General features: G+C 43.8%; 1 protein-coding gene across 8 annotated transcripts in view; it reads right to left on the reverse strand.

The window, feature by feature from the left end:
- The window catches only part of Egfl6 (EGF like domain multiple 6), a 62,628-nt gene extending 43,312 nt beyond the window's left edge, over positions 1 to 19,316 (reverse strand). For 3 of the 8 annotated variants that reach the window (XM_004871005.3, XM_021249131.2, XM_087193743.1), the window contains exons 1-3: positions 19,097 to 19,316; positions 5,150 to 5,262; positions 224 to 316 (exon numbers count right to left, since the gene is read on the reverse strand). In XM_004871005.3, the coding sequence (XP_004871062.1) occupies positions 224 to 316; positions 5,150 to 5,262; positions 19,097 to 19,170 (280 nt within the window). In that variant the 5' untranslated portion in view covers positions 19,171 to 19,316. Of the gene's footprint in view, positions 1 to 223; positions 317 to 5,149; positions 5,263 to 5,357; positions 5,572 to 19,096 lie in introns of those variants that run through there. The other 5 variants (XM_087193738.1, XM_087193740.1, XM_087193739.1 and 2 more) reach the window with 5 other exon arrangements.
- Positions 19,317 to 26,121: the final 6,805 nt, after the last annotated feature.

Here is a 26,121-nt window from a genome sequence, read left to right on the forward strand (position 1 = left end):
ACATTATTGGGTACTTTTAAAAGTCCTTTTACTGGGCACCTTGACAAAACCCAGAAGTTTTCCCTTTATCAAGAGAAGAGATTGGCTGAAAAATCTCATCCTGAAACCACGTTCACTTGAAGATTGGACTACAGCAACCTAAGAAATCCTGTGCGCCACATTTTGTCCCAAAGCCCACTGCGGTGCTGGAATCTGTGCTATGACCCCGGCCTGGTGCACTTACCTTGGCTGCAGGTTTTCCCAGTATATCCTGGAAAGCATCTACATTTATTCGGTCCCACACACTCGCCGAACTTGCACCCAGGTTCACAGGTGGCTGTGGAAGGAAAACGTGCTGACCATGAAAGCACGGAAGTGGTTGTTGCACAGAGACTGCCTCGGGGACACGTAGAGGATGCTCTGTCTGCTCTCCAGTCTGTGTTCACCTTTCAGACACTAGACAGGGTTTCTGTGACGCGATCATCCCTGCATGGCCACCCACCAGTGCCAATTGATTGTGCTCATTTGCTGAGCACCTTCCTGTCTTTTGTGGTGTGCAAAGAAATACAGAGCCTCCCAGGCCTCAGTCAGACAGTTCTGCCTGTCACCACAAGACATGTAACCAAAGAACGAGGAAGTGGACCCCGGTGGAACCCTGGGGCAAGTGCCAAAGTTCTTCTTTCCATCTCTTGCCAGATTTTCTCTCCTATTTTTCTTCTGAGTCATCAAACTCTTTTTAATGCTGTGCTTATCAGTCAACCTGAACAACCCACAGACTGGAGGCAGGGGGCGCTGCTTCCAGTCCTTAGGATGGGAACTCAAAGGATGCTGATGAGGACGATGATGGTACATACCATGAGGTGGCATGATAAGGGCAGAATTTGCTTTTTGTGTTATTCACCTCTGTAACCCAACACCTCACACAAAGTCGGCACTCAATCAATGTTTGTTTGATGCATAAAGTAGGAAGAGCAATAACCAGGAGAAAATGTAACTGATTGAGGTGGGGACAAGAAAAAAAAATAAGCCAGGTGTGGTGGCCCACACCTGTAATCCCAGCACTTGGGAGGCTGAGGCAGGAGGATTATCAGGAGTTGGAGGCCAGCCTGAGCTACACAGTGAGTTCAAGGGCAGCCTGAACTACATAGTGAGACACTGTCTCAAAAAACAAAAGAATACTGGGAGAAACAGGCTAGAAATAAATTGGGATATGAAGGCCTATAGAGTACTGGGAGGAATTGCTAGAGAATATTGGGGAAAAATGAGCTAGAGAGGATTGGGAATAAAGGCGTATAGAATACTAAGAGGTATGTTCTCAAGAAAAGAAAGGAACAGGAAGATGTAGTGAAAGATGACGGGTGTTTGAGTCCACCTCCCAGGAAAGAGATGAGGAGGAAAAAGCATTAGATAGGAAAAAAAGAGAGAGAGAATAAGGAAAGAAGTGCAGAAGGAGAAAAAATGATGAAAGAGAAAGGAGGCACAGAGAGTACTGCAGGCTCCCAGCAATTTCTGGATCTAGCAGCAGCTCAGGAAAGAGTCACCCAGCAGTTACCCAGGAGGGCTGCTCATGCTCTGCCCCTAATTTCCTGGCTCCGAGTAGGCCCACCTCTCAGCAAGCCTGTTCCTAAGATCCCACCATCTTTAAACCCAGACTCCATTTTTTGTTGTTGTTCGTGTCACCATCCTTTTCCCAGTTTCCTCTTCTCAGAATCTCAGCGGTTTTTTTCTTGCTCTCCAATCACTCAGTTATAACACTCTATCCCTGTTTCTACCACCAATTCAGCCTTGGAACAAATGTTTATCTAGTGAATGGAAAACATCTTGGCCCCCATTTCTGGGACATTAGGCTGAGCACTTCTCTCTCCTGTGACCAGTGCCTCAGTGCGGCAGGGTCTAACAGCCCAGGACCTTGTTTCCTGGCAGTCTGACTCCTGTGCAGTTACCACCCCGGAGCTTCGCTGGGACCATGAGGAAGCTCGGCTTCTCTTGCAACCCATCTCTGCCTATTTAGGGGCCTGGACAAATCATAACTGAGAAGGTAGGGAAAAAATGCTTCCACAACAAAGTTTTTCCACTTTTAGAGACAAAAGAAATAGACTCTTAATTTCTAGTGTCTATTTTATTATGGATGTGTACTTGGGGCTGCAGCTTTAAGTTTAGATGTTAGAAAAATAAATCCCTTATTTTTTTAAGCCCTGAAGACCTCTTATTGCTCCCTGGAAACTGACTTCCAGTGTGATCAGACAGGAAAGCCCAGGATAAATGCCAAATAGCACATAGGAGAAATGGTGAATAATACCCTTGCTCTAAGGTCAAATCTTCAGAAAGATGTTTTCAATTTACAGTAACTTTGGACCTGTGACTTGAACAGCCAATCCACAGCAGAGGGAATTTCAGTCTGGGTCCAAAATGGCCAGAGAGTGAAGTATGCCTTACATAAAGTACAACTCTTTTGTTCAATTCTCCCTGAATCTCCTCCATCTGTAGTTTTTCAATAGTGATTTGTTCACGGACAACTCTTTATTGCACCTCGATAATGTGACATACGTTTTAAGGTTAATGATACGGAGTTGATACAGACCCTGTCCTGGAGACAGATTTAGACAGGGCAGAGCCCAAGAGCTGGAAAACTCCAGCACACACAGAACCAGGGGCTTGAGGAAAACAGTGGGCGAGTAGACGGATAGAGGACAGGGCCTGTGTGGACTGGGATCTCCCAGCTGGGTCTGATTGAGCTTGTTTGGGCAGGTTGATGTGTATTCTCCTAACCTCGAAGCCCACACGCCTGGCGACTTAGAAATCCGAAACCCAGACTCAGGGAACAACCACCCCTGTTATTTGGTGCCTCAAGAAGCATATGACTTTAGCCAGGCATGATGGCACACACCTGTAATCTCAGCACTCTGGAGGCTGAGGCAGGAGGATCACTGTGAGTTCAAGGCCAGCCTGGGCTACATAGTGAGATTCTGTCTCAAAAACCAAGAAAGAGAGGGGCTGGGGATTTAGCTCAGTGGTTCCGGCACCTGCCTCGCAAACATAAGGTCCCAAGTTCGAGCCCCAGTACCAAAAAAAAAAAAAATCAAAGAGTAGATGTTAGATTTTAGGGCCTGGGATTTAGCTCTGTGGTTTCGCTGCCTGCTGCGCAAGTGCAAGGACCCGAGTTCGATCCCCGGTACCAAAACAAAACAAAAAACAAACAAACAAAAAAACCAAGAAAGAGAGAAAGAAAGAAAGAAAACAAAGAAACATACGACTTTCCCATCTAGAAGGACCATGCAAATTGAATAAAATATGACGCATACTTTAGATATAAAGTCATGCAATTTAAAACTTAAATATTTGACTGGGGCAGTAGACGTGCTGATGATCTTTTCACCTTGCAAAACTTGCATATTGAACATTGTGTTTAAACCCTCTACATCTGACCTTTCAAAGTCTCACTTCAAATTCTTTCGTGCCTGTGGATGTATACAGTCATGAAAGCATTGAGGATGTGATTGGCTATGCAGATGAGCCACGCTGCTCTGATCCAGTTAAAGAATAGCCCTTCCAGAAAGCCCCAGCTTGCCCTCATTTATGCACCAGCGATACACCAGGCCTTACGAGTTTTATGGCAGTAGGTATTGAGGTTTGTGCAACTGTAAGAGAGGTTCCAAATCATGTGTCTCACGTGGTTCTTACCCCTTTCTACCTGACTGACTTCAAATAAAAATATGTCATGTTGTCTAGAAAAAGAATAAAGCCAGATTTAATCCTCCCTTTACCTGGTACTCTAATGGACCAGAGTCTGTGATGAGAATCATTAGTCCCTTCTGAATCAATAGTAATTTATGAGGTATTTTCTACGTGTGCTGGGTAATAAGCACACTCTTTAACGCTTATATGCTGTACCCTCTGAAGTAGGTACTACTCTGTCCATGTGGCGGGGGCAAAATGGAGCTTTAGTGAGCTACCTACCTTGCCCAAGGTCATCCACCATCAGTCAGTCCAGTCAACAATGCCACTGATTGTGACACTATTGTACATCCAAACAAAGGGAGGATATATTCCCCATTTCATTGACACAGTTCCCAAGGGAATGGTCTAACTTTATCTGAATGGGTAATAGTGATATCCTTTTTTTTTTTTTTTTTTTTTTTTTTTTTTAGACAGGGCCTCACTAAGTCACTAACTTTCCCAGGCTGGGCTTGACATTACAATTCCCCCACCTCAGCCTCCCAGAGTGCTGGGATTACAGACATGCACCACCATGCCCAGCTAATCTTAATTTTTCTGGCATCTTCACACTCTTACCATCTCCTCACAAGGGAACTGTGGTGACAGAAGGTTTTGCATAGTACTGAGCATAAGGAAGGGGCATCAATGGCTTCCATTGTTTCATGGATTTCAGATATTATCTAGTTCTGCCTTCACCCATGACCAGTCCAGACAGTTTTGGACCAGCTAGGAGGAAGGTTGCTTCTAGCAAAAGAAGGTAGTATTTTTATTCCTCAAACTAGCTAGCATTTTCCTTCTATTCTCTCTCACTGAGGAGGATTCAAATTTGCATCCCTCCTAGATTTTACACTGTGACTGTTGGTCGTTACAGAAAGTCAGATAAAAAACAAAACAAGAGAGAACTCTATGCTCACCTGTCCTTTCCAAGCCTCTTGAAATTACTGGAAGCTGCTCTTAGAGTCCCAAGGCAGACGATGGTTTTAGTTTGCAATTTGTACAGAAGAATTGGAAAAATACTTAAAATCTTTCCCTATACGCATGTGTTTCTCACTATCATCTAGAAACTAGTCTTATGAACTTAAAAAATGTGAGTAGCCAATCCATAAGGTAAAAGCTTGCTTTTTCACAGCCAAAGCCTACTGGTTGGGTGATTAATGATTAAAATGTATAGTTCATCTGAAATTAGTTGAGAAAAACTATAATTAGGAGAAAGAATTAATTGGTTTGTTTTTGCTCATCTCAGTTTCTCTAGATTAAGAAAAACAAAGCCAAAACAACCAAATTATACTTACTAAGATCATAACAGAGATAAGTGACAAGACAGTCTCCTAAGATAAATCATGTCTACTGTGATGGTGTCAGCCACAGTCTCCAGAGTTATCCACAAATAAAACCCTAAGGGTCCTGGCCCAAGTCAGGGCTGCAAGGTGCTCCGAGTTTTTATGAAAATTACCTTCACAGACTCCCTTGCTGTTCCTTTTCCAGCCGTAGCAGCAGCCTAGTTTACTTCCATAGTGACAAAGCCCAGGCTGGTGCGCCAACACCGACAAGCCGTGATTCCTTGGACTGTGCAGAAAGAATCACACGTTAGTATTGAGAAAACAGCAATGGCAACGGAGACTCTGCCCTGTTATTACAGGAACTGGACAGGTGTCAAATACCTGGTTAATTTCAACAGACCTATGGAAAGTGCTAAATTCCATTTTGAAAGCCTGAATTGTGAAGCTGTCAGCCTCTGCGACCATGCCTTGCCAGTCTTCCTCAATAGTTTGTTCATTTCCTTTGCCCAGGGTTAAAACAATTGTGTTACATAACCAATAAAGCTGGGGCACATGAAGCCAGGCACGGTGATGCATGACTGTGATCCCTGCACTCTGAGAGGCTGAGGCAAGAGGATTGCAAGTTTTAGCCCAGCCTGATTAACTCAGCAATTTGGCAAGATCCTCTGTCAAGGCAAAAAGTAAAACAGGGCTGAGGATGTAGCTCAGTTCAAGGACCCTGGGTTCAATCGGCAGTATTACAAATAATAAAAAAAAAGGGCACATGAAAGTGACCCAAAATTTATATTTTTGAATCTGGTGACTTCCAGGCTGTGCGGCTTTGGCCGAGACAAGAGCTCCACACTTTACCTCACTGAGCAGACTGGAAGCACTGCACACTAGGGACCTTCCAGTGCGAAGCCCTCTCGTGTTCCACAGGGGGAAACCCGGCCCCATAGAGTGGAGTTGCAGCCAGCATGGCCAGCTGTTGGGGATTCCAGCCTGGGAGCCTTCTCCTCCCACACCACCTCCTGAAAACATAATTTGCTAAATAAACTCTATCAGGCAGGAGTCGGTAAACGTTTTCTGTAAGTGGCAAGATGGGTAAATATTTTAAGCTCTATTTTGTCCATGAGCAAAATCAGCCACAGGCAAGAGCAAGCCAATAAGCACAACGGTTCCAATAAAACTTTATTTATGGACACTGAAATGCGAATCTAATATGCTTTTCATATGTCGTGACATAGTGTTCTTTTGATTCATGACCAACCATTTAAAACTGTAAAAGCTGATCTTAGCTCACCGGCTGTGGAAAAATGGGGCCAGCCAGGTTTGGCCCGTGGTGGTAGCTTGCCCACAACCCCTGATCCAGAGGATTGAGGGAGGGAGCTCACGGGCCCCCAGCAAATGCCCTAAGTAGCAGCCAGGGATAAAACAGCTCACTGTCTTGGTGTTGGACCCAGTTGCTGGCACATTGGAAGCAAAGACTTGCCTTGTGTGTTTTATGGAGGGCTGCATTTGCTATTCCTCATGCATATTAAATACACTGCAAACATGGTTCATGGGCTCTTTGACAGACAAGGAATGCACATTTTACCACGTGCTTCCTGCAGCAGGACTGAACTCTATGCTAGTTAATAATATCTTAGCCAGGGTCAGGTAGTTAAATGACCTTGTAGGTTTCCCTCATGCTCAGCCTCTCCCACGAGCTTAGTTGCTCAGTTGAGAGCTGTAAACATATGGCTTGGGACGGTTCATTAACGGAGAGTACAAAATGCAAGGAGGAGTTTATTCTTTGCTTCTTGAAAAGCCCTTTTTCCATTTTAAAATGGAATTTGGAAGTATTGGCTCAAGTGCTCAGAACAGGGGTTCTCAAACTTTATAGAACATTTTGGCTAGATGATTCTTTGTCGTTGGGGGCTGTCTTGTGCATTGCAGGACATTTAGCAGCATCTCTGGCCTCTGTAGGTGCCAGTAGCACACACCTCTCCAGTTGTGACAATCAAAAATGTCTCTAGACATTGCCAAATGTCCTCTGGAAGGCAAGATCGTCTGCCATTAAGTACTATTACTTTAGAGTGAAAAATTATTGGGCATTTGCTGTGCTCTGAGCACTGACTTAGGTACACAGAACACGGTGATGAAAAGGAGTGGTCTTCACTGTCTTATGCTCACTTACCATCTCTTGTAAACAGATGCACTAAGGCATAGAACGGCATGGCAGGAGTCATTACAATGCTCTGTGCAGTTCTCCCCCGCCCAGTGTTGGGGATCAAACACAAAGCCTTGAGCATACTAGGCAAGCATTCCACCACTCAGCTGCATCCCCAGCCCTGAGAAGCTTTGACAGAGAAATAATGCAGCCATTTGTCATAATCAAATCCACATATTAGGTTAATTACACATGCCAGGTACTGTACTAGGCACTGAGACTGTAGGGGGTGTATGAGAAAGCCCCTGTCCACGAAGAACATAGATTTTAGGGGCAAAGATGGGTAAGTAAACATAATTATACTCCCAACATATGACCCCTACAAAAGGGATGAGTTCTCAGAGCTAGGGGAAGATACAAGAATTGCTACATTGGGATGGGTGTGTGAGGGGCTTTTTAGAGAAAGTGGGGCCCAATACAAACCTGGTAGCTGGTGGAAATTACCCAGGTGAAATGAGAGAAGGCTGCATGGTGGAGAAGATCTTCCAGGTGGAGAAAATAGGCGGTGTCAAGAGAAAATGGCCTGCAGCCACGAGGACATGAGCAGCTGGTGCCCTGCAAACTGGAATATCCACAGGGGGCAGTGTTTGGAGCAGAGGAGGGAAGGAGAAGCTAGAGGAATGGGGGGCACAGAAGGAGTAGGGAGGAAACCAGGAGTCAGGAAGAAAAGGCCCGTGTCCATGCAAACATTTTGTCCATCCTAAAGGCTCTGGAGAGTTATAGAAGGATTTCAAGCAGCGGGAAACATCAAAGGTTTTGCAATGTATGCAACGGCCTCTAGAGAAGTACTGTAAGCTCAATAAACTGAAACAAGATTGCTGAAATGGTTGCATGGGAAGTCACACAAAAACAAATGGAAATGTGTCAAAATACGATATTTTTTAAAAACCTAATTAGAAGCCAGCCCAGGGTCTCTGGTACAGGTGGCCAAACCTATTTCATATGTACTGGTCAAAACCAATTAGTTTGGATTGCAAAGAATACTGCCTGGGGTTAACTAACAGGAGAAAGTTACCAGAAGATGAAATTCATATACTGCTTTTCCATTACCACAGCTCTCCAGGGAAATCTTCTTTTTCTCCAGGCTTATTGCTTTCACATGCATGCCTTCAGGTGAAAAGGTGAAACCAGGAAATTTGAGGTATATTAATTTCTCCCGAGTCACCATTTTTGACATAGTATGGTGTCATTTATAAAGCTCTCCAAAGTGTTAATGACTAACATTTGGGCCATTGAAATCTTGTGAATAAAGTAAGATTTCTTATCCACACCTAGGAATCCCTTCCCAGATCACAACTGCAGCTTAATATTACGGCTTTGTTGGAAGACGTCAGCAATTTGTCATCAACTCTAGCCTTATTCTCATTTGTTTAAAAGGAGCAAACAATAGTTGCTTAAGGATCAACTCATGAGTGAGAACTATAAAATGGATCCTGATATTCAGACAACCACACAACTCAGAAAACACTGGTGCAGCCCTTGGCTGCTTTGGGGATGCAGTAACATGTTCTGAGCATATTTCCTAAAGGAGACCATGAAGCATGCGTCAATGCTGTAGGAAAAACCATCCAAGAAGCCTGTCTGTAAATGAGCAACATGCCTTTTAATTAAGGAGTGTGAGGGCTATGTATTCACTTCGTTTTGAGAGATAGCTTCAAAGAGCCAGCCACAACAGGGACTTTACTGGTTTAAATCATCAAAGGGCACATCTGGTCATGAAAATGGAAAAATAGTTTAAAGGGGAAAATCATTAGTAAGTAGAATTGCTAATAATTAACTTGATGATATGTAGATGCCAGAGGAACTGATTTATTACACCAAGAATCCAGTTCTGTGTTCTATGCTGCCAGTTTTAAAAAATATATACATATGCAGCTATTATAAATTATAGATAAAAAGAAAATCAATTATTAAAATATTTATGTTAAGGTGAAACAATATGATCCTGGGGAGGGAAGGAATGCAGCACAAAATAAGCAGCAATAGTAGAGCACATTATCTTGTAAAAATTTAAAAAATACTCCGCAAAAAGCTTTGACTTTTATCTCTATACAGAGTTTTCAAATGACAGTCCAAGTTAATGTTAGAAAATGAACTGTATTATTTTCCCAGCATCCTCTCCTTCTACCTGCCCTTTGCCATAATTCCATGTCCACTTACTAGCTTTCCCATCGCTAACTCAATAATTCTTCTACCTTAATACCTGGTTGTATTATAGACAATGAAATTTCCATTTTTGAAGTTAAAAATGACCAAATACTTGTGATTTCATATGTTACAACTTCATGAATGTGGAAGAGAAGGTTAAGTGCTCATGAAATCCATGTATAGGTTTACTGGGCACAAAACTACATTTCCCAGCTGCCTGCCAGTCAGGTAGGGTCACGTGACTGGTTTTGGATGGTAAAATGTGGTGAATGGGATTGGGGCAACTTTCAGGCCTGGCTCACAAAACTCCAATGGGATCCTCGATGTGCTCCTTTCCCATGAGCTCATGGAATAAAGAGGAGCTCTGGGACCTGGAGGAAGATGGCGTCCCAATCAGATGGAGGCTGGCCCCGGGTGAAGGCATGCAGCAAAGTCTTTCAAGCAGGTCTTCTACTGTGACACAGGCAAAGAAAGAACCTTCCTGTGGCTAGTCACTGCAATTTCCAGATGGTCTGAAGCAGTGGCCTACCCTGATCAACACAATAGTCCTCTCACTTCTTTTTTTTGGTACCGGGGATCGAACTCAGGACCTTGCACTAGCAAGGCAGGCAGCAGAACCACTGAGCTAAACCCCCGGCCCTGATCGACACAATAGTATTACAAAAACCAGTTCTTTCCCTAAAGTCAAGCACGTGTTGTTTTTCCTTTGTATGTAAATCCACTTGTATGTGTACAGAAAACTTATAAAGCTATCAATATGAATTGCATTTATTTCCAAATTTATGAGATGTGCAGATTTTAAAAACTTGGGCCAATACATTCTGGAATATCAAAGATAAACAGTTAAAGTTAAAGAAAAAACAGAGGCCATTTAAAAATTTTAAAAAAAGATAAACAGTTAAGGTATGGTGTCAATCACTGGTATTTCATAGATGTCTGAATAGAAATAAGCTTTTATGTATTTGCCTGGATAGACTCAGTCTCATGGGACCTGATACGACCTGGGTAATAGATCAAAAGCAATTGATCACCCTAGAAGGAGAACCTCTGATCTTGGATTGTCCCGATCCCACCAACACCTGCCACCTTGAGAGGCCTGCATGGGGTGGTCAGCTTCCCTTTATTTCTCTCTCTTTTCACAAGTTTCTTCCTAAACAATTTTTGCTTATATAAGACCCAGCGAAACCAGTCTTGAGACAGAGAAGTGTCAGTACAGGTGAGCAACTCTCTGTGGAGAGGAGACCCTGAGCTGGGGAATTCTGAGCTAAATGCTGAACTCCCCAGAGTTTCTTTATTGCATTCTAGAACTTGCTGTCTACATTGATCAAATTAATCAGAAAAATCACTGTCTCCACAGCTGAAGTTAATTTTAAAACATTCCAGGGATTGTGTAAGTAGTATAGTATTTCTGCATAGGATTGCTTATTTTCTGCAAAAAATATACTGTGCCAGAAATCTTAGTATGCTTGTTTATGGTCAGGCTCCAGGAAACTTTACGATATTCTCCAAGATAAATTGAGAAGTTAAACTCTTTTGCTTATTTTTAAATATATTCAAATATCACTATGCAAATAAGTTTCCCTAAATAGCGATAACAAGGCCCAGCTGTGAGAGTTCTTGTTGTTGTTGATTTTTGTTTGGTTTTATCCTCATCATAACTCCCAGTACAGCAAGTTCATTGTACCTAATTAAAATTAATTTTAGGTTCCCATTCTCTTTAAGAAACATAATCCAAGTCCAACAGGCCCAAGCATACCTCAAGCCATCTTGCCGCCCCGGATATGTAAAGGTTGAAGAGCAAGAGCCCAGTAAAACCTGGCCCAGGCTGACAAGCTCTCCTAGCCCAGTGTGGGTTGTTGTGTCTTCAAATTTCTCATGCCATGAGTGGTATGGGAACCAGGATAGTAGTAAACCTAAGCCAAATTTGGAGCTTTCTGTGCTTCTGTTTCTCTCACTTATCTTCCATGCTCAGGAGTTAGGTGCAGACTGAGGGTGAGGAGGGCCTTAGTTGGGCTCCTCCAAAGGCAGGCCATGAGACCAGGATTGGTGTGCAAATGGTTTATTTTGGAGTGGCTCATGACCACCAGGCATGTGCTGGCCAGTCTACTGTGTATCTTGGAAAATTCCTTCCTTTTCATTCTTTTTTTATTTTTTGGATGGGGGATCGAACTCGGGACTTGTCCTTTTCATTCTTTATGCATGGATGTACCCATCTGTGACAGTTTATTTTGATTGACTTGGAACCTGCCTAGGGGATTAGTAAACCACACATTTGGGTGTCTCTGAGTGGGCCATGAAGGTGTGACCTTCAGGACTATACCAGGTCCCCAGCCCCTTCTTCTCTAGTGCTCTTCCCCTGTGCTCTGCTTTCTGGCTGCCATAAAGTGAGTAGTTTTGCTCCACCATGCCCTTCTGCCATGATGTTCTGCTTTACCTCACACCCACAGCAATGGAACCAACCAACAATGGACTGAAACCTCTGAATCCATAAGCCAAACAAATCTCCTTTAAGATGTTTATGTCAGATGTTTTTCTCCCAGCAACAGGAAAACTGACCAATAGACCATCCATATATTCCTCTATTATGCAAAACCTACTATCAAGTAAGCACTGTAATACTTACTTGCCTTCTCTCTGTTTTATACCAAGTACTCACATTCATCTGTAAGGACAGTTTAAATGTCTGTGGCTTGAGTTTTCCTGACTCTCTCAGGCACACTTGATTTTTTTGTAATCTGTAGTGTATGGAATGTTTTATATGTTTATATACATAAAACATATTGTTTTATGCATTTAAATACACACATATAAAGAAACACAATAATATTCATTCATTTGAAATAACTCATTCATTATATGTAAATAACATTAAATAATACTTTTTTAATCTTCTTTCTTTGGTCTTTCGTTTATCCATCAAATTTTTATTCAACACCTACTATGTCCCAAGCACTGAGCTAGAGGCTGGAGTTGTAATCCCCCAACTAGCTCCTCCAGCTGAAAAAGACATTTGCTGGAGCTACAAAGTTGTCTAGTGGGGGTGGCAGATAGATATGTATGTCTGGCACTCAGGAGAATGTTTGGGTATGTCAGATGTTCAGTTACTGTTGTTGAACTGGGCTGAATTAATTTTGACTCCTTTAACAATATTTTTTCATAACTAAGACCTATAGGTTTAAAATTGGTTAATTATTGACACTGATAAACTGGGACCTGGCAACTTAACTGAGAGAACCGAAGGCACTTCTGATCCCTCTGGACAAAATGCTATATCTGATGAAAAGTGATTTAGTTGTCCTTGGGAGACACCATGGCCTTTAAATCTGCCACTTGTTCTCCATGAAATACTGGGCAAATCAGCCACCTAGTGTTTTGAAATTCAGTTTATTCATCTGTACAATGGGGGATGTGATGTGTAACTCACACATAGGAGATATGATCTACAATTTACACTTGACATTGTGAGTGGTGCCTCAATACCTATTCTCCCCCTTCTTTCTTGGTCATAAAAGGCCAATTATACAGCTACTTACAATAAAGATGGCATTTTCCAGTGCTATCTTTCACTTCCATGGGGCGTGGCCCTGGGACTGAGCATGGGCCAATGGGATGTAAGTAGATTGGCTATGTGCAACTTTTAGGAAGTGGCTGTAAATACAGATGGAGTGCCCTGGCTACTCTTTTTTTTTTTTGGTACCGGGAATCCAACTCGGGTCCTTGTGCTTGTGCAGCAGGCGGCGAAACCACTGAGCTAAATCTCCAGCCTGGAGTGCCCTTTGTCACAGTTATTTCCTCTTATTGGCTAGAGTGGGGACATGTTTGCTGGAGCTCAGGAGGCTACCTTAGGCCATGAGGGAAGAGCCTTTTGGTGGAGCCCTAAGGTGGCTGTAGCAGGTCCCTAACTCTGTGGAGTGCCATATCAGTCCAGTTACTCCCGTGTGAGAGTAACACACATCTACGTTGTTTAAACCAAGATTATGTGAATTTTCTATCATAGCCAATTTTGAAGGGTTAAAAAGCAATGTTGCTATGTTTTCTCTGTTTTTTAAAAAAATATTTCCTGCTTAACACCCCTAATGTCAAGTGACTTATGAGACCCAGTTTTCAGTCTGCATGCAATTGAAAGTCAAGATCAGGTAAACTTTTGCTCCATTAAGTTTCTGTCTTTTCTGAGGCCATGATTTTCTAGGGCTACCACAACAAAGCGTGAAGAACAGAAATCCATTTTCCCCCAGTTTTGGAGGCTAGAAGTCCAAGATCAAGGTGTCGGCAGGATTTGTTTGAGGTCTCTCTCCTTGGTTTGCAGATGGCCACCTTCTCCCTGTGTGCTCACATGGTTGTTCCTCTGTGCCTGTGTCCTGATCTCTTCTTGTAAGGATGTTGGTCGTATGGATAAGGGCCCATTAACTTAACTCACCCCAGTTTTTCTTTTTGAGTTTTTTGAGACAGGGTCTCACTATGATGTAGTTCAGGCTGGGCTTAAACTATGCGGCCCAGGCTGGCCTCAAACTTGTGGCAATCCTCCTGCATCAGCCTCCAGAGTGCTGGGATTACAGGTGCGTGCCACTACCCCATTTAAAGACCCCATCTCCAAATTCAATCACATTCTGAGGTACTGCGGGCTAGGGCTTCAACATATGAATTTGAGAGAAAGATAATTTATCCCCTCTCACCTTAGGTCAGCTGATGCCCTACCTCCACTGCCTCCAGAGGAGGTGGTATTCTAGAACTTGTCACTAGAAGCACAAGTTCCCAGAGGGAGCATCCTGTCTCACCAGATCAGTGACAATTGGGTGCATTTCAGTACATGGTCAGCCTCATTTCCTGGTACCCAAGAGTTGTGTCACTCTGCCTGGGAGCACAGTGGGATGAAAGTACAGAAGCTGCTTGTCCACACTCTCAGCCAGTGGCTGACAGGAGTAGGAGTATAAACACCCCAGCTTCCTTGTCTTCAGCGGGGATAAGCCCAAGGCTCAGGTCCAACTGTCCCCTGGAATCCTCCAGCAGGATTAAGTATCACTGGTGATTTATTTTTATAGCCCTTCCCTTCCCTCACACTTCCCCTCTTCCCTACCAAACTTCTTAGAGTCACCTCCCAAATTAACCTGTCTGCTTCTGAGAGGGTGGGAACTTGGAGAGGAAGGCGGTGATACTGGGAAGGTAGTGCATGATCACGCAGGACTAGAGTCGGGCTAATCAGATTCACTGGTGTTAATGTGTGAGCAAGAACTTGGTAAAAATATCAGCTTTGTAAAAAATGTATTCAATGTTTGGAGGAAATGAATTGGGAATATTGGAGCATCACTAGTCTTTTAGTATATGTGCTGCTGAAGTGAGCACAGAGCAGCACTAGTCTTAGAGCAGAAGACCAACTGAAATGTAATTCGCAAGAAATCACATGCTCCTTGCAAGTTTTTCTGTGCTTTTATCTGTCAAATGGACACAATACCTGTTTCTTAGGGTCATTGAGAGAACTTACTGCAATAACATTGGAGAGTTACCATATAGTAGGGTCTCAAATCTGTTGAATGTCAATCTAATTTATGAAGGCTAGATACTATACTTATTCTAATTTTAATGATTGCATCACCATGATTTATATACACAGGACTTTAACACCTTCTAAGTCAATGACATTAACTATTTTTTTTTTGAGACAAAGTCTCTCTGTGTAGTTCAGGCTGGCCTTGTCTAGGATGGCCTCAAATTCATGGCAATCTTTCTGCCTTGGCCTCCCAAGTGCTGGGATTACAGGAATGAAATTAACTAAAATAAGGTTGCTCAGAAGTGATTTCTATGTTGTGATTAGATGCTCCGTGGTGACTATTCCCTAGAAACACTTGGCTCTTAAGTTTTAGATATAGTCTTACAAATTCTGGTTTTAAGAATAAAGAGATGAATGATATGATGAACAGTCAAAAATCACTAAAATCATGTTTAAAGATGAAACCCTTGTGGATAAAAGGCAAGAACAACAGACTCATAGCTCAGGCTCCCTGTAGAAGGCTGAATAAGTCCCCTCCTCCCTAAAGATGTCCACATACTAATGCCTGGAAAATGTGGATGTTATATTATATAGCAAAAGGAACTTTGCAGATGTGATCAAGGTAGCATTTTGAGATGGGAAAATTATTCTGGGTTATCCAGATGGGCATGATATAATCACAAGGGTTCTTCTTAGAGGGACAAAGACAAAGAAGAGCAAGAAAGAAGGCAAGGAGACAAAGGCAGAAGAGATTCGAGTGATGTGGCCATCAGCTGAGGATTGCTGGCAGTCTCTAGAAACTGGAAACAATAACGACCAGATTGTCCCCTGGAGTGTCCAGGAGGAGCCAGCCCTGCCAACACCTTAATTTTCATTGCATAAGACTCATTTTGGACTTCTGATTTCCAAAACTGTAAGACTATAAATGTGTGTTGTTATAAGTCATGAGGTTTCTGTTAAGTTGTTACAGTGGAATTTCCCCAGCAGGGATCCAAGAAGAATTAGTTCTCTATGTATGAGGTGCGATCACAAAATTCAGTGAAAAATTTATTACAGTAAAAGACATTGCCATTTTCCTTCCTCAAAATACTCCCTCTGGCTTCGAACACACATATCCCATTGTTCTTACCACTCTCCCCAGCAGTTCTGGAAGTACTTTCTCTTGAGTGTCTTTTATAAGGTGTGATAAAAAAAATACAGTGAATGCAGTTGCTAAGAGCCATCCAACAGAAACACAGGCTTGTAAAAGCATTACAGTGTACCATCATCCACCTTATTCAACAGATCTGGCACTGTGGAACTTCTGGCTCTTCCCTAAAGTTGAAATGATCATGAAAGGGGAAAAATTTTGAAAGGATTCAGGACATCAAGGCAGCCACAACAGTGCGACTAAAAATACTCATCAAAGAAGATTTCCAGAATCGCTTTTAGAGAGTGGCAACAACGGGATAAATGTGTCCAAAGCAAGGGAGAATATTGTGAGAGGTTTAACGGAAATGTGTCTTTTATTGTAAATTTAAAAAATTAAACATTCACAGCATTTTTGATCACATCTCATAATGTATGCTTTGTAAGGCAGCAGGTCCAGTAACTAACCCAGACATTGATTCATCTCTCACATTATTTTTACTTGAAGTCAATAGAGAAAAATGTAAAACAGAAATATGTTTTAAGTAGGTAGCTGCTCTGAGCTTTAATCTCAAGAAATGCAAAGTTAACCTTAGGTACCCAAGGCAAATAGATTCCAGTGTTAGGGCCCAGAGTGCTGGAAATGGTGCTCAGATCAATACATGCTTTAGACCAGTGCTAGAAATATAACAGACACCTACATGTAAAATTTTCCAGTAGCCACAGTTTAAAAAATGTACAACAGGGGCCGGGGATTTAGCTCAGTGGTTCTGCCTCCTGCCTCGAAAGTGCAAGGACCCGAGTTCAATCCCCAGTACAAAAAAAAAAAAAGTGCAGCAAGTGAAATTAATTTTAATAGCGTATGTTATCCAATGTAGTGTATCCACAATGTTATCATTTCAACATGTGATTGATATAAAATGATTAATGAGATATTTCCTGTTCATTTTTTTTTCACACAACATCTTGACATTCCACTGTAGATTTTACTCATACAGCACATCTCATCTCGGCCTGGCCACATTTCAGGGACTCAGTAGCCACCTGGGGCTCCTGCCTACCACATTTGCTGTAGTGGACACAGCAGTTCCAGAGTATCTAAACAGTTCCAATACCCAAAGACATGAAAACGTGTAAGACAGGGCAAATCCTGGTGTTTCAGAGGTAAATGCACGTGGCTAATAAATTATGCATTTGATCGGCGTTAATTGTCTACCATGCACTGTGCACTGTTTAAGAGGCGTACAATTTTCCAGGTCACAAAATCGTGGCACAGTGTTTCAACTAGAAACAATTGGTGCTTATGTTAGAAATTTGTGTGCCACAGCTTTTACGGCAGACTTCGCTGAAATCTCAGAAAATACCCACTAGGCACACTTTTTTTCCTTCTCTGTAAATGTGTTGTCCTTAAAGTGGAGTTTGGAGTTCACTGAATGTGGCCCGTGGGAAGTTCCTGAAGAGTCGGTCATGTGACATTTCCAACAGGGTTGAGCAGATGATAACTCATGGGCTCCGGAACCCGATCCCGAGCAAAGAAACCACATTTCACATCTTGAAAACTGCAGAATCCTGACATAAAGATTCTCCAGTTTAATATTTTTCAGATTATTCGGGGGCTTTTCGGGTTTTAATTTAATTTGGTGGCACTTTGAAAGTGAAACTCTGGGAGGTCAGTTTGCCCGCTGCTAAACTATTCATCTCATCTCCAAATCATACTCCGGCTTTTCTAAAGTGGGCTTTCTAGCAAGACAAGAACTGCCCACTTTCAAGGAAGATGAGATTATAAGCGAATTGCTTCTGCTAAGGAAATTGAGACTCGAGATTCATACATTCTGAGGACCTGGTTGGAGGTTCGTTCTGTTTGAACTTCAAAATCCCTTAATACCATGGCTGACTCTGATGAAAGATTCTTTTCCTGTAAGTCAAGCAAACTCAGGCGGGCTCCCCTTTAAGAAGCCTAACCCAGGTTCTGGGGAATCAGCACTGAAAGCTCAGCCCGGGGGTGGTCCGATCAGGCCATATCCGGAGACCTCTGTTCTTTGTCACAACTTGGGGAGTTAGGGAGCTGCCATGGTTGTTACGGGCATGGAGTGGGAAGAGGCCAGGGATGCTGCTGAACTTCCTACATTGAGGCCGCCCCATACCCTGGCAAGGAATGATGTAGCCCAACTCAAACGGTCAACAGTGCTACAGTGCAACCCACTGGAGCAGACACGGAAAGGGAAAGAATCCCTCACAGCCGGGGACCCAGGAGACCTTTCCAGGGCGTCTTTCCCAAAAGGCTGCCCTGCTGTACTGGGGAGGAGCAGGGGCACTGGACAATGCTGCCTGGCCCCCAGCTCCATCGCTTCCTGGCTGTGCCTCTTTGGGCTAGTTACTCGGCCTCTCTGTGCCTCGTTTTGCTCCTCTGCAACACAGGGGTGGGACAATATTAGTGCCCTCCACACAGAGTAGTGACGGGCTCTCTGTGGCTTCATAGCTCTAAAGTGCTTACAGCTGTGCCAGGTCTACAGCAAGCACTGTGGCAGCGTGTCTTTGCTAAGCGGCTGGGCAGACCTCTAGAGAGATAAGTTTCGGGACTCAAAAAAGCTCCTCGGGGGGAGGGGGAGGGTAAGGAAGTGGCTGCAGGCTCTGTATCGCCAAAGCAAGACTGAGAACAGTTGTCCCTTGACAATCACGTCCTTTCTTTCCAGTTCAACAACCCGAAGCAGAGGGCAGCCAGGCCAGGAGCAGCGGAGCGGAGGGAATCTCCTTTAGACCACAGTTTGAATCCCTCCTTCCCCCTCAAAACCAGCGACTCAAAACCAGTTTGCGCCCTTGGGATACACCGGCAACCAGCAAACGGAGCACGGAACCGGCCGGGCCACCCACGCGCACAGTGGCCCCGGCACCCCACCGCCACCACCCCGGGCTGCGCGCCCAGCCTCGGTCCCCCAGCCAGGTGGGGCACAGCACATTCAAACGCCCGGGATGCAAAGCGCGGCCAAAGGGCCGCCGAGAGGACAGTGTGGGCACCCCAGGCCTGGCACCCTGATCATGTCCCGTCTCTGCGCACAGGCACGCGTGCACACAGACAGCCACTCTCGCAGGGTGCTCACAGGACAGGGGTCCGAGAAGGGGCTCCAAAGGGAGAGGCGAGGCCGGGTCGATGGCCAGCCAAACACTCACCTGGCAGCGTCCCCTAATCCACCTGCCACCCAGGGGAGCAGCAGCGGGAGCGCGAGACCCCAGGGCGGCCGCATGTCCCAGCGGAGCGTCGCCCTCCTCCTGCACCCCCCGGGAAGGCGCTGGTCTGGATGTGCAGTGCCCTGGGCTCCGCCTCCTTTCTCCTGGGCCGCTCGGGGGCTGGGGGGCGCCCTGGTTAGGTGCGTGGGCTCCTCCGCCGGGAAGCAGCCAGGAGCAAGGGCGGGAGGGCGGGGCCCCCAGGCCGTGCACATCTGGTTGGGACCCGCCTCCAGCGCGACCCGCGCCTCTTCCGCCTCTGCACCCAGAAACTGTCCTCAGACTCGAGGCACCATCGCTAGCCTCGTATTTTCGGGCGTGGGACACGTTTCTGGGAGCCCTGAGCTCCAGGGACTAAGAATGCAGGTGAGAAATTAAAGCACGACCAAGCGTTCGGGTTCAACACGACTCAGTGTGTTCTCTCGCTTTGGGTTAGGGTTTCTACTCTGCCAGGCTTTCGGCCACACTGCAAATCTCATGGGATGCTAGGGTTGGATGGTCACCAATCCTGCACTACCCTGTCACTTGTGACAAGTGATCTCTTCTTTACGTAGGACCCCAGATGAGATGGTAGTGCATACTCCAGCGGCACAAACGGGGGTGTTCTGCAGTGTGATGGGAAAATATGGTGAATGTCTATCTTTTAAAAAATTACAGTAAGGGGTACATTGCCATTGATTCCTGTTAGGATGTGCTCCCCCACTTCGAATACGGATATCCCATCATTCTTGTCCTTTCTTTTTCCTTTTTTACCCTGGAGGCACAGAGATCCCTGGGAGGCAGTGAGGGATGAACTGGGGAAGAAGACATATCAGTTTGGAGGTTTCCTCTGTATTGATGTGCCTCTTACCTTCCCCCACAATTTCATTTCCCTCCACTCACCCCAAAAAGAACATAGTAAAAGGAAGGGATCATTGAGGTTCTGGGCCCCCAGGGCAGTTAGAAAGGGACAAAACCCAAAATAATCACTGGGTGTGACAGATGGATTGACAATCAAGAAGTCTAAAGCAGAGTGGGAAAGCAGGGTAAAGAAATGGGAAGAAAGAGGGCAAAGGACAGGTGTGTCAGGGGCAGCCCCTTCACAGACGTACACCCTTTCATCAGCCAGGCCCTGTATAGAAAGAGAATTTCATGGTGTTCCTAGTGCAGCTGATCCATGGTATCACTGGTGGGTGGAATGGCATTGTTGACAAAGAAAAACTAGGCATCCTCAGCTCAGAGATGAATTCACTTATGAATCAAGAAGTAGAATTGACCTACTGTGAGATCAGAAGGTACCAGGTGTATCTTTTTGTCCAGGTCCCATAGCTGAGCTTTGGAAGCCTTTTCTGCTATCACTAGAACCTGGTCTGGGTGTTTCTGTAGGATCCCCCACTCTCAAAGGGGCGCTTCTCTAACTGATGCTGTTCTTTGTACACAAATTTTGTTCTTCCAGAAACCAGGGTGGACTGAGCCTGGCTAAGCTCTTACACTTTCTGAAGCAGCTCTGGAAGTTCTCTTTCCTGAGTGTCTTTAGTTGTGCTGTCCTGGCTGCCTTGATGTCCTGAATCAATTCAAAATGTTCACCATTCCTGGTTATTTTGACTGTGGGGAAGAGCCGGAAGTTGCTCAGTGCCAGATCCGGTGAATATGGCAGAGGTGAATGCACCATCATGTTTTTCCGAGCCTGCCTTTCTGTTGGGTGGCACTGGGTAGCGGTACTCACCGCATTTTTTATCACAACTCATAAACACATTCGCTCTTCCAGTTTTGAAGTGTCAAAAGACTAAGATTCAGAGAGACTAAGTGGCTTACTCAAAGTCACACAGTAAAGCATAGAACTAGGCTTGGAAGCTAGGGCTTTTCTCCACTGCTGTTATATATATATATGTATATATATATATTTTTTGGGGGGGTCAGAATTCTTATTCCTTAGCAGCTTCACATGTTAAAGGAGTGTCAAGAATAGGTAATAAGAGGACCTCTTCAGACTCTTATCAAAACCCTTTTACTCTTCATACCCCCTTTTGCTTTATTTACTGGAAATATTAAAATTAAAAGGCAAGAATATAACTGTGTACCTCCACATACCTTACAGAAAATAAAATGTAGAATTTATCTTGGTGTGAGTTTCCAAACCAGCAGACACAGAGGCAAGGATCTGAGTGGAAGAGTTTACTCTGGATGCACAGAGATCCCTGGGAGGCAGTGAGGGATGAACTGGGGAAGAAGACAGTATCAGGCATATGTCACGTTATTGTAGGCAACGGGAAGTCCATGAGCTGGCCATCTCCCAGAACCAGCAGGGGACACACATCTCCCAGTGCTCTCTCCCCAAAGTGAGAGTGCTAGGGTATTTATGCTCCATCTCCACTCCGTCGTCACCTGATGGTTTCTCCCAGGGTGCTGATCCCGGACTTCTGCCTTCTGTGCTGAGGGCAGAGTGGGAGAGATGGCCAAGGCAAGCCCTGGGGCAAAGGGCTGTGAACACTGACTGTTGACAGTCCTATTGAAATGCAGGGCCTGAGGGGACATGGCAGAATGCCACATTGGCTGTCACCTCATGTCTGGAAATTGAACTGAGTTGAATATTATGGGTTTTGGCTACCATGCCACCTCTCCCTAAACATTCAGATACGAACCACTTTCACCTTTAAATAAACCATTATTCATAAAAGTCCTAATTAAGCATGGTTAGCCTAATGTGTTCACCCTGCCTTCTTAGCATGCTGAGTTAGAAAGATCAAAATAGTATCTTGCATTAATGCTTAGCGATCTGTTTTTAGCTTCGATTTCAGCAGTTTGGTGCTGTTTCTGGTTTCTTCAGAGCCAAAGTCCCCTTGGTAAGCTGAAGGAGATGATGAGCATTACTTTAGGGTAACTTTGGGGGAGGTCAAGTGCTTCTCAGCCAAACCCCTACTGTTCCCTGGGGTGAGCTGTGGACAGAGGAACTGGCAGGTGGCATGAGGGGTAGAGAAGGAACCTGCCAATGGTGCGTGGCCAGGTGAGATGTCAGATCCAAATGGACACCTGGAGGCAGGTGTTTTTAATAACTGCGCTGGCACTGCTGACTTTGAAGAGGAACCTGGCAATGGCTCTTTAGGGGGCTTGGCTCCATTCTACAAAGGAAAAGCAATCTTTGATCAGAATCTCATAAAATCATCTGTGCCTTGTACAGGGCTACATGTTTCAATCTATTTCCACTTAGCCACCTGAGTGTAACAGGTGGGTGTGATCTTTTTGTGCTTTCTGATGCACATACAACTTTTAACATTGACAGTGTACCTGGCACTGAGATTCAAAAATTATTTAAATGGCACCAAAAGAAAAAGCCAGGAGCAAGAGTGTCTAAGCCAGTGTTTTCACACTTTAATGCCAGTGCCTATGACCTGGCGATCTTGCTAAAATGCAGATTCTGTCTGTAGGTCTAGGGTGAGGCCCAAGAGTCTTGATTATTAAAAAGTCCCCAAGTGATGCTCATGCTGCTCATCTGAGGACACTTGGTTGATGGAAGTTTTGCGGTTGCCTGACCCATCATTGGCAAGTCTAGCTATACTTTGGAATCACCTGGGAGGCTTTGATACTCATGATGCCTGCCTGGGCCCTACCGTCATAGGTCCTAATGTCTGGGCTGTTGGGTTGGGCATGGAAACTTTCAGAAACTCCCTAGGTGATTCCAATGGCCAGCCAATGGGGTGAGCCACTGATATGAGCCAATGCCCACATTTTACAGTTGGAAACCTCATCTGGAGCCTATGAAGCTACTTTCCTGAGATATCTCACACATGATGAGCTAATGTCCCTATGTTTCACAACATAGCCCCTCCTCCATATGTCGTGATGTTTTCTTGGTCACTATTCCTATTGATGACAAAAACGATATCTCTTAATTCTTAATCTATATTCATTGTATCCCAGTATCGTGTTCTGAATTGGATGTGTTTTCCCAGTCTGTTTCTTTCCATCTCTTCTTGTTCAGTGAAAGGCGTCAGTGGAGAGATGCAAGACTCTCAAGGCTCACAGCGCTAACTTCTGTATGGGGAGGCGTATTTTGAGGTGCCCATTGGTTTTCATTACCCTGTGCCTGTCAAGACCCCCATTCTTGAAGCTCTGAGGTGGAAGAAATTTCCAATCGCCTTGTCTTCCACCCCTTCCTTTTTCCTCCTCCTCCTTCCCTCCCATTCCAATCATTTCCTGTTTTGTTGCTTAAATATTTATTGAGGTCCTATTAAGTGCTGTGCTCTGTGCTAGGCCATGGGGCCACATGGTGGAAATGTGTCCAGCAGACACTTGCTGTTTCTTGTGTCTTCTTGGCAAGGTGGCCTGTACAACTTCACATGTGTTTTATAGAATGTTTGGTCTTCTTTAGCAATGTTATTCTTATCTCTCAGAGCAGAAAACCTAAGGCAAGATTAAAAGTTAAAATGACCCCTTGATAAATCTCCCCCTCAAATTTTCCTAGCTCTTGGAACTCTCCTTTTGGTAATTGAGGAAGAGAAAGAGACTGATATTTGTGGAGTGATTATTAGATGCCAGATATTTTATAGCTAGTAATTATTTAACATTGGCAGCACCTGTGTAAGACAGCCATCCTTACCCATTTTCACAGATGAACAATACAAGGTATAAGTAGTTAAACATCTTTTCTAAAATTACCTGGCAACATGATGGAAAAAAAATGGGATTTGAAGTCAGAACTCAAGGAGATCAGTTTTGCCATCAAATTTCATTCTTCGTAGCAGAAATCTATAACTGGTGCCGGAAGAGGAGGGTCAGTTCACCATCAGAAAAAGTGCATAATATTTTATGTGTAGGGGAGGCTGTTCTGATGAGAGGCAATATAGATTTCATCCTATTTTGACGGGGGCACAAAGCTTGAAATGTCAGTACTAAATAGAAAAGTCCCCTTGCCTATGGATAAGGTCTCACTGCCTGGATGTTTTGACTTTTGACAAAATTTGTTGAGCTCCCAACCACAGGCTCTCAGTGGGCAAGGGCTTTCCTGTCTGACTTGTGAGGTGGGGAGGCTTTCAGCTTGGGTCCATCCTGAGGATTCCTTCTTGGTCCCCATATAAATATCCTTTGCTATTTTCCTGTTCATAATTGAATGTAATAATGTGGCATACTGCAGCAAGTCTTGTCTATTTTTTTTCCTCAATAAATGCTATATAATGATTTGTGAGAGCTGAACTTGGGCCACCCAGTTTAGACAAACCTTAAAAATAAAGACTTACTCAAAGTCACTCCAACTTGACTTAGGAAAACTTAGTTGAGAAACATTCTGTGGACTGTAAAATTGGAACTGCATTTGTCATTTTCCATTTAAAAAAAATAGCAAAATTTCCTGAAATAAAATGATCCTTTGTTTTAAAAATATAAACCCTATTTTCAAAAAGTTTGCATATATGGTTTATAGGCTTGTTCATTCCTTTTTTGGGGGCTTAAATTCTTTTATTGGTACATTTGAGGTACACAATACATTTACTTTTATCATTGGGTGCTTGTACCTGTACATGATGCATCTTGGTTCTTATTTTTCCCCATTCCCTGTTCTCCCTTTACCCCCTCCACCCTTCCCTATTTACAAAGACTTTGTTTCCATTTTTTCCTTTTCTCATAATTTTTCCTTTCCTTTCTTGCCTTTCACCTTCCCCTCCTACTTCCCCTACCCCTTTGGAGATTTTCTTCCTATTTCAAATTATCAATTATTCATTTTAATCATTTTAATCCTTCTTTACACTTTCAGTTTCTCACACCAGAGAAACTATTCGGTATTTACACATGTGTGTCCTATTTATTTCACTTAAGAGTATGGGCTTGTTCATTCCTTTAAAAAACATTTATTGTCCCCTTGCCAATAATGTGCTGGACACTGTGCTTGGTTGAGACATGAATAAAACATAATCCCTTCCCCTGGGTGACAGAAATGCAAACATATTACTAAAATTAATGGCATCGGTGATAACAGAAGTACTTCAGGGTGCCTTGGAAACAGGAAGGAAGACATTCAACTCTTTGTGCTCTATACATCGAAATTTTTGTCTCTGTTTTATCCTCTACTTTCATGAGTCATTTTATAAAATGACTTCTAGTAGGGAAATAGGAAATCTTGCAAAATACATTCTCTCAGATAATAAATTGCCTGAAACACATTGTTCTGCACACAGAAATTGTGCTACTCTAGAGTAGGACTGAAAATCGAGAAAATCAGGTTTCAGTTCAGGGCTCTACCAACTAGTTTCCTCAGCTTGGACAGGCCAGTTTACCTCTTTCTACACCTTTATGTAGACATTTGCAAAGGATTCTGGATCTTTAAGTGTTTTCCTCTAAAGTTCTGTGATTCTAACATTTTATCTGGCAGAAGTGTGGGGGACAGTCAACTATCAACCTGCAAAGCTGTATCTAAAATTGGAAAGTGGGTTAAGTGAGCAAAGAAGGAATGTTGATCCAACAAATGAATGACACCCTCCCCCCCATTTTGTAAATGAGTTCCTATAATCTCATATAAGTAATAGGCGTCAGTTGTGGTTTGTACCTTACGACCCACCCATCCTAAGCCACAGTTGGATCAGGGTAGATATACTGGCTGTATTGTTCCTCTCCATTAAGGACTACAGTAAGTGGTAGGGGCTGAAGGGTTGTGATGGGAGAAGTCAAAGGCATTTCCAAACTGCCGTCAGGGCAGGGGACTGATGGGAAAGCAGGAGGAGCAAGGCCAAGGAGTCAGAAGGGAGCAAATGCTCAGGGACTGAGTAGCCCCAGATAGATGTACATCTGCATATATGACTATAGTCATCCATATCTACATCTGTATTATGTCTATATACATAGAAATCATATATAGGTCTACATATCTGTATCACTATCCCTATGTTCACATATGCTTATATCTATACAACTCTATGTATCTATCACTACATCTATACGTGCACAATTATATCTTTCCGTCTCTGTATCCCTAAGTCTCTTTCTGTATGTCTGTCACTATACCT

The sequence above is a fragment of the Heterocephalus glaber genome, unplaced genomic scaffold (assembly GCF_053883595.1).
Source record: "Heterocephalus glaber isolate CG9 unplaced genomic scaffold, H.glaber_assembly_v1.0 deba00001594, whole genome shotgun sequence".
Classification (NCBI taxonomy): Eukaryota; Metazoa; Chordata; class Mammalia; order Rodentia; family Bathyergidae; genus Heterocephalus; species Heterocephalus glaber.